The sequence below is a fragment of the Sander vitreus genome, chromosome 3 (genome assembly GCF_031162955.1).
Source record: "Sander vitreus isolate 19-12246 chromosome 3, sanVit1, whole genome shotgun sequence".
Taxonomy (NCBI): Eukaryota; Metazoa; Chordata; class Actinopteri; order Perciformes; family Percidae; genus Sander; species Sander vitreus.
In genome coordinates this window covers 1863453-1872796 of record NC_135857.1, presented here as the reverse complement: position 1 = coordinate 1872796, position 9344 = coordinate 1863453, and the positions used below count along the sequence as shown (strand labels likewise).

The 9344-nt window shown below is 37.1% G+C and overlaps 1 protein-coding gene across 1 annotated transcript; it reads right to left on the bottom strand.

Annotated features, from left to right (window-relative positions):
- Positions 1-219: 219 nt before the first annotated feature.
- LOC144513645 (olfactory receptor 52B2-like) lies at positions 220-1155 on the bottom strand. Its single transcript, XM_078244811.1, has one exon. The coding sequence runs from the start codon at positions 1153-1155 to the stop codon at positions 220-222; it is 936 nt and encodes a 311-aa protein (XP_078100937.1).
- Between the last annotated feature and the right edge of the window lie 8189 nt (positions 1156-9344).

The window sequence follows — 9344 nt, the reverse complement described above, 5'->3', positions numbered from 1 at the left end:
CATTATAAACCGCATTTCCATCTAGAATTTACGGTTTCCACAACAAACAAAACAGTTAAAAGTGATTTACGTTTTTGTTCAACTTTATGCACTTGCTATTGTCTCGTGCATAGTTGATTTTGTTTACACTATCAGAAAGACTACCTGAGACAACAGATTGATTGTGATTGCAGTTCAAAAAGACAAAATTCAGTGCTGTTAACCACCTTGTGTAAAGACCTAGACGAATGCTCTATTTTTTAAGACAATCAGGAGAGTGTTTCGTATTTCATTTGTATACAGCCCATATACAATTGGATTCAGAAGTGGAGGTACAATAAATATTAGCATGCCCATTATCCTTTGCAAGTCAACTGAGACATTTTTGAACCTATGAGATAAGATTGTGAAAGTTCCCACAATTTCAAATATGATTAAAATAAGCAACTGGGCAACACACGTATTGACAGCTTTCGTCTTTGCTTCAGACCTCCTTGTAAACACACATGTGATCAGAATCTTCACATAGGAAAAAGCCTGAATAGACACACTTACAGCTTGTATTACAGCTGTGTTAAATAATCCTATGATATTATTGACTGTTGTGTTTTCACATGTGAGCTTCAGTAGAGATGGGTTATCACAGAATACATTCATAATCAGAGAATTGCACCTGGGAAGCCTTGTCTGTAAAGAGAACAATGATACAATCAAGACAAAGTCAAGACCCCAAACTAGAGAGATAATGCAAATAACAAATCTGGGGGTCATAACAGAGCTGTAGCGTAACGGCATGCAAATGGCAACATAACGATCAAAAGACATTGCTGCAAGTATAAACAAAACTCCACCGCCATACATGTGGAGCAAGAATGCTTGCAAAACACAGAGAGGATAGTAAACATTATTTGTTTCTGTAACAATGTCTGAAATAACCTTTGGTAGCATTGCAGTTATGCCTATCAGATCATTGAGGGGAAGACTAAACAGGATGAAATACATTGGTTTGTGAAGGTTCCTTTTCAGAATGATCAAAGTCAACAAGATCAGGTTGCAAAAAATGACAAAAAAATAAATCGCAAGACCAAGAAAAAATATAGGATACTTTCCTCCAGGTGGAATAACAAATGGGTTGAGGGTTAACTCAGACCTGAACCCAAAAGATTCGTTCTCCATTATTTTTCTCCACTTACTGTAGATCAGTATGAAGAAAAACAGTATTGGAAATTGGTCTGAAGCAGTAACAAGTTAAACATGTCAATGCAACATGAAGTGCTGCATGAAGTGTTGAGAACTGCCCTGCCCATTCTGCCTTATTTATTATTACCATTGTAACCATAACTTGTTTACTTCACCTTTTGCCTCTGGGATTGTCATTAGCTTTGGAAAGATAAATAATATCAGGATTTCTGTTGAAGTATGAAGTTGTGAGATACCTTTGTAAACCTATGTATGAGAGGGTATAGTTGTATATGTGAGAAAGTATAGTAGTGTGTGTGTGAGTATAGTAATGTATGTGAGAGAGAATAGTAGTGTATGTGAGAGAGTATAGTAGTGTATGTGAGAGAGTATAGTAGTGTATGTGAGAGAGTATAGTAGTGTGTGAGAGAGTATATAGTTGAATATGTGAGAACTTATAGTTCTTTATGCGAGAGAATATAGTAGTGTATGTGAGAGAGAATAGTAGTGTATGTGAGAGAGAATAGTAGTGTATGTGAGAGAGAATAGTAGTGTATGTGAGAGAGAATAGTAGTGTATGTGAGAGAGAATAGTAGTGTATGTGAGAGAGAATAGTAGTGTATGTGAGAGAGAATAGTAGTGTATGTGAGAGAGTATAGTAGTGTGTGAGAGAGAATAGAGAATAGTAGTGTATGTGAGAGAGTATAGTAGTGTATGTGAGAGAGAATAGTAGTGTATGTGAGAGAGTATAGTAGTGTATGTGAGAGAGTATAATAGTATATGTGAGAGAGTATAGTAGTGTGTGAGAGAGTATAGTAGTGTGTGTGAGAGAGAATAGTAGTGTATGTGAGAGAGAATAGTAGTGTGTGTGAGAGTATAGTAGTGTGTGAGAGAGAATAGGGATAGTAGTGTATGTGAGAGAGAATAGTGGTGTGAGAGAGTATAGTAGTGTGTGAGCGAGTATAGTAGTGTGTGAGAGAATATAGTAGTGTATGTCAGAGAGTATAGTAGTGTATGTGAGAGAGAGTATAGTAGTGTGTGAGAGAGTATAGTAGTATATGTGAGAGAGTATAGTAGTGTATGTGAGTATAGTAGTATGTAAGAGAGTATAGTAGTGTGTGAGAGAGAATAGTAGTGTATGTGAGAGAGAGTAGTAGTGTATGTGAGAGAGAGTATAGTAGTGTGTGAGAGAGTATAGTAGTGTATGTGAGTATAGTAGTATATGTAAGAGAGTATAGTAGTGTGTGAGAGAGTATAGTAGTGTATGTGAGAGAGAATAGTAGTGTGTGAGCGAGTATAGTAGTGTGTGAGAGAATATAGTAGTGTATGTCAGAGAGTATAGTAGTGTATGTGAGAGAGTATAGTAGTGTATGTGAGAGAGTATAGTAGTGTATGTGAGAGAGAATAGTAGTGTGTGTGAGAGAGAATAGTAGTGTGTGTGAGAGAGAATAGTAGTGTATGTGAGAGAGTATAGTAGTGTATGTGAGAGAGAATAGTAGTGTGTGTGTGAGAGAATAGTAGTGTGTGTGTGTGTGTGTGTGTGTGTGTGTGTGTGTGTGTGTGTGAGAGAGTTTGATTGAAACGGAAGGGAGTTTGATTAGTCAGCTCCTGATTGGTTGACAAAGAAGAAGCGGTATTTGACGGTCTAAATCCTGCACTGTCATTATAACAGTTTGGCTGAAGTGGCGCTGTAATGGACACAGAGAGGCTAACTGAAGCTGTGGGTCTTCTAGATAATATTTTAGGAAATGGTGAGCTATTGTCAACGATGTCTCAACAATTAAATCAAGTCCAACTGATTCGGAGATGCAGAGATTATTCAGGGGTGGAACTGCAAATCCAGTCAGACCTGGCTCCAGCGCTAGCGCTACTACTTCTAGCTAGCTCAATGGAACACGGAGGACCCCGTTACCAGACCAAGGTTATTATAGTTTTGCATTTTTCATTAGTTTTTATTTTTATTTCGTTTTGACTTTTTGTTTTCAAATTCAGTTTAGTTTTAATTAGTTTTTAAAGTGGGTTTGCTAGTTTAGTTTAGTTTTTATTTTTTGAAAATGCTTAGTTTTAGTTTAGGTTTTATTTGTTTTAGTCTTAGTTTTAGTCTTTTTTGTAATATGGGTTATTTGTCGGGGGATTCAAAAAGATCAAAAAATATTGTGTAATAATAACTCAACAAAAACATCATACAATTTTAGAAATATGTATTCACAATGTATTCAACAATAACACCAGTACATAAAATGTAGCCTACATATGGTCATAAATATGTAAACAGTCTACACAAGACGCAGTAAGTGCAAAATGTGTAAGTGACGTGTTCCAGGAAAAAAACCTAAATAGCCAACAGACTAAAGAAGACATGAACAGGTGTTTTCTACTTTGCTTCGAGTAAAGTGGCGAACTTTTTGAAGTCAATCGAGTCACACAGTTGTGTAGACATCCCAGTATCAATGATCAATGATGTATCAATCCACATATTTACCCACGCTTCCTCCCGTTTTTGGTGTTCCTGCGTATGTACTAACCAGCAGCTATCAGGTCGCCGATGAAACCCCGCCTGTAGTGTTCTCTGTCCTGCGGTTGTCTCTGTCATGCTGCCTGGCCCTGTACCCATACATCCATGCCCTGTACCCATACATCCATGCCCTGTACCCATACATCCATGCCCTGTATCCATACATCCATGCCCTGTACCCATACATCCATGCCCTGTACCCATACATCCATGCCCTGTACCCATACATCCATGCCCTGTATCCATACATCCATGCCCTGTACCCATACATCCATGCCCTGTACCCATACATCCATGCCCTGTACCGGGGTTAGCTTCTGTTTCAGGGGAGGGGGCTTTGCGTTCTCCTTTACCTTGTTAAGGTAAGCTAGGTTAGCCTCCTAGCTTGTGTGCGCTTCTCAAATGTACTTTCAAATTCATGGGATTTTTCCCTGTATTAAATTGACCACATATTTTACCACCTTCCACTGCAAGGCACTTTCTCTGATACAGTCATAATCAAATAGGACTGCTGCTTTCTTCTGACTTTCAGTACCGCTATGATGCCAGGCGAGAGGAACGGAGCCACGGACATGTTGTGTTCAATTTGACGTGGAATGTCGGAATATCTGGGTTCCCAGTCGGAAACTATACACGTCTACGGGAAATGTCATGGTCGGAGTTATTTGCTCTATGAAAGATCGACAAAGACGAAAACTAAGGACATTTACTCGATAATTTTATTTTATTTTAGTTAATTACAGTTTTCGTTTAGTTATCGTTTTTTTTGTAATGCCTCGTTTTTATTTTTATTTCAGTTAACGAAAATGTTTTTTCCCACCTAGTTTTCGTTATTTCGTTCATTTTCGTTAACGATTATAACCTTGTACCAGACGAGACAGCATTTCGGTGGATCGTCGTCGAAATCCAAGAAGAGGTAAGTTGATTAAAAAATAGCCAAGGACCCTTTTATATTAACCTTTAACCTTTCATAACCTATTGATATTTTACTGTACAAATACATTTGACTTTCACTAGGAGAAAAAGCTAGCAGCTAGCAGCAGCAGTTATGGAAGCATATTGGTAGTTATAGTACCCATTGCTGCGCTCCTGTTATTCAATTTCAAACACATTGTAATTTACTATTCAATGCGCAGCTTATTACAGTGTACTTCTGCATTTATTGGATTTTGCCTATCTTTGGGTAAGGAGACATCAGAGTAGGGTGTTTACAGCAAAGATAGCGTTACATGAGAAAGCTCTAGCATCGGCTGGCTAGCTAGCTGAGTTGCAATCATCTGACTGGGTGACGATGCCTATCTGTGTGTGTCTTTGAGTACCATGAAAAGCGCTATATAAATAAAATTTATTATTATTATTATTATTATTATTATTATTAATATTAAAAAGTGCAATCCACATGTTTACATATGTGTATTACAGTAAATAATAATCTAAATACTACTAAGTGTGGTAAAGCCACATTTGTTTTTATATTTCTGCAATCTGCACTTTAGTTTGTGTGATTAGTTTCTGACTTTTATATGAATGTTTCCACCAGGCGGTCAGTGCTCAGTATACTACTGGGACTGAAGGAGTTAAATAATAGATGTCATTCATATAAATTCATGCATCACCTAATTTCATCATCACATTAACATATCTAATCTTGTGTTGTTCATACTATACGATGATTATTACAGATTATCTGGCCAGTGCTGGGTGTCTAAGGACACCTGGTGGAGTAATCCTCATGTTTCAGGTGGGTCATGAGTCAGTGGAGCACTTCAAAGGTTTGTCTAACTCCATTTTTTAGCAAACATAATTAACCCTTGTGTGGTATTCATATTTTTGTTACACAGCCAACCACATTATTAGGCTTTTAAATCAATACAGCCATAACAATTAATGTAAAAATACTTAACAGAGGTTTACTTTAGCTCAATAACCAATGATATATACTTCATTTATGGTTCATAGTTGCCATTTACTCCTGTGAGATCATATGATCATATTTGTTTTTTTGTGAGTAAACAGGGAAATGTTAAAAAAAGGTAAAAAAAAAATAGAAACAAGATTTTTGATCATTATTGGTGCTTATGTCTTAAAACTTAATCAGAACAGGTAAAAGTACTTGAAATGTAACAATTTTGTAACTTTGTGTGGGAATAGCAGGTACAGAAAGACAACATAGTTTCATAGCACCTACACGCAGACACGCACACATACAGACAAACAGACACACAAAGAGACGCAGACACACACACACAAACACACACACAGCAGGCCCAATTAGGAAGAGGACACAATTAAGTTTCATAGCACCTACAATTATTACACTGTAATAATTACACTCGGGTCCAGTAGACCCGAACACCTCATGTGTAATAGTTATGTGTAGGGGGGGGGTTGTACCGTGTGCAGTCATTGAAAATAATTTATTTTGTATGTTCTTCACAGAAAATGAGCCAAGGCCAGTGAGTTTGAGTTAGAAGAAATAATAAATAGCATAATTTCTCTTTTAGCAAACATTGAAAACGGGTCCCACAGACCCGAACACCTTACAAGGGTTAAGAATAATTAAAGATTTCAACATATATTTTTAAAAGCCAGTGTACCACCTTACAAACACTCTGAATAAAGGCTTGCATGTATCATATAAAATAACTTAAAGAACATCACGTTTTAGATAGTTGTCAATGACAAGGCCTTTTTGCATAATCAAAAACACTGAACTGTCTTGTAAGTCATCCCTCTCATGTGCTGTGTGATCATTTATCCAATCTGAAAACAGATATTTGTATCTTCTCATGATACATTTTTACAGATTCCGGGAGGGGATGAAGACCCTTGGTATTCTTGATGCAATAAGAATGCACCCAGATGCTTTCAGACCGCTGGTTTGTCCCGAGCCATCCCCACTCACAGCTGATGTACTAGAACAGCTCTTTGAAACTCGACTGTCAGCAGTGGGCAGCAACAAAAGAAGGGCAGAATAATGTGTGGTTGCATTTTGGAGGGACTACCTGCTGGATGTTAGGGTAAGTATTATTGCTAGTTATGGAATAAAAATCTTTTCATATGCCCTTCTGTCTGTCTTTGTCTTTCCCTCCTTTTTAAAAGTTTTCTATATGCTAGGTTTAATGTCTTTTTTGGTGTTCTTTGGTGTATTTCTTTTTCAGAGCAAGAGGGACCCTTGCAACTTGGGGGTATCCTGGGTTCAGACAAAGATCTTCAGGTCTACACCAAAGCTTCCCTGATTGTCATCCTCTTCAAACTGCTTATTAATCGAGAGAAAGAGATTGTCCGAGTATAACCATTGAGCTCAGAAATTAATCTTTCCAAAATGACACTGTCATGTCCCAAATTGTCAGTTTCCCTCGTAATTCTCTGAACAGTGTATCAGTGAAAAAGATGCAAGCAATGTTTTCCTCATTACCATTTACTTCCACAAACAAAAACTGACCTTGAAAAAGAAACTAAATAAGATAAGAATACATTGTTTCGTACAACAAGGTAGTTTTTGTCCTTAAAGTTTCTGCAGATAATGATCATTTAAAATGGCCCCTTTAGCCAATGAGGAAGTGAGAATTTAAACTGTCTTCCTGATTGATCAAACCAACTTCAACTATACTCTCTCACACACACTTCTATACTCTCTCACATACAACTATACAATCAATCACACACAACTATACTTTCTCTCTCACATACCCAACTATATGCTCTCTCACATACACTACTCTACTCTCACACATAAACTACTATACTCTCTCAAATACACTACTATACTCTCACACATACACTACTATTCTCTCTCACATACACTACTCTACTCTCACACATAAACTACTATACTCTCTCAAATACACTACTATACTCTCACACATACACTACTATTCTCTCTCACATACACTACTATACTCTCTCTCACATACACTACTATACTCTCTCACATATACTACTATACTCTCTCTCACATACACTACTCTACTCTCACACATACACTACTATACTCTCTCTCACATACACTACTCTACTCTCACACATAAACTACTATACTCTCTCTCACATACACTACTCTACTCTCACACATAAACTACTATACTCTCTCTCACATACACTACTATACTCTCTCACATATACTACTATACTCTCTCTCACATACACTACTATACTCTCTCACACATACACTACTCTACTCTCACACATACACTACTATACTTTCTCTCACATACACTACTCTACTCTCACACATACACTACTATACTCTCTCTCACATACACTACTCTACTCTCACACATACACTACTATACTCTCTCTCACATACACTACTCTACTCTCACACATACACTATTATACTCTCTCTCACATACACTACTATACTCTCTCACATATACTACTATACTCTCTCTCACATACACTACTATACTCTCTCACACATACTACTATACTCTCTCTCACATACACTACTCTACTCTCACACATACACTACTATACTCTCACACATACACTACTATACTCTCTCAAATACACTACTATACTCTCACACATACACTACTATACTCTCTCACATATACTACTATACTCTCTCTCACATACACTACTATACTCTCTCACATATACTACTATACTCTCTCTCACATACACTACTATACTCTCTCACATATACTACTATACTCTCACATACAATGCTATACTCTCACACACACACTACTATACTCTCTCATATACACGACCACTGTGCTAATTATAGCCACGTTCATACAAGCTTCGGCTCACCCGACTCAGTACGTCGGGTCAAAATATGTAACATTGTATTTAAACATGTGTATACTTTTTATACTTGTTGTTAGGATTGCTCAGTACTTGTGGTTGAGTAAAATAAGTGTTAAATGGTGGTGTTAAATAGTGTTATCTGTACCGTTATTGAGGCTTCTCTATCGAGACTTTGCTAGCTTGAACGGAACATAGCATCTGGTCCAGGGCTTTCACAATAAAAGCATCAAGCCGTTCAGTTTAGTTGGAGGCTTTTAAGTGTATCATAGACAACAGGAAGTGCTGTCTACGTTAGCAGTACCTTAACGGATAGTAGAAAATCTATGAGAATCCCATATAATAAGTGTTTGAATCCCTTTTCTCTGCTTACATTATTGGAGTTTAAGAGATATGTAGCCATATGCTGACTATTGTTTATTTTATGTTTGGTAATGTCTCTTAGTGCGTAAGAAGGAATGAGTGTATTAATATATTTCCTTTATACATTTGTATTTTGTTCCTCTCTTTTATAGAAACCACATTCACACTCAAACATACACAAAGGAACCAAGAAGTGGTGTATATGCAAGATTATGATAGTGTGTATAAGACAGAAGTATGAATTATTTCCTATACGGCCTCTCATAGAGTGGCGTGACTTTTCTACTTTGTGGGGCTACGGCTTCAAAGGTAGCTCTGTGTATTTTGTCCGTCTCCATTAGATATGCAGCTGTGACCCAGAATGCCACAGACACATTGAAGAGCAACGTTTAAACGTCGAGTTTGTGATAAATTATGAGATTTATCTTACACAGCGTCACCCTCAAATTGTGCATTATAAAATAAGTTAAATAGTGGTTGCAACATAACTTTAAGAGTGGTCCTGACTGCTGGTTCTAATAGTTTTGGAAATATATCCAGACATATATAGTGG

Bases quoted from the DNA above. Each gene is read 5' to 3' on its own strand.
- LOC144513645 (XM_078244811.1), bottom strand. From the start codon at position 1,155: ATGGAGAACGAATCTTTTGGGTTCAGGTCTGAGTTAACCCTCAACCCA.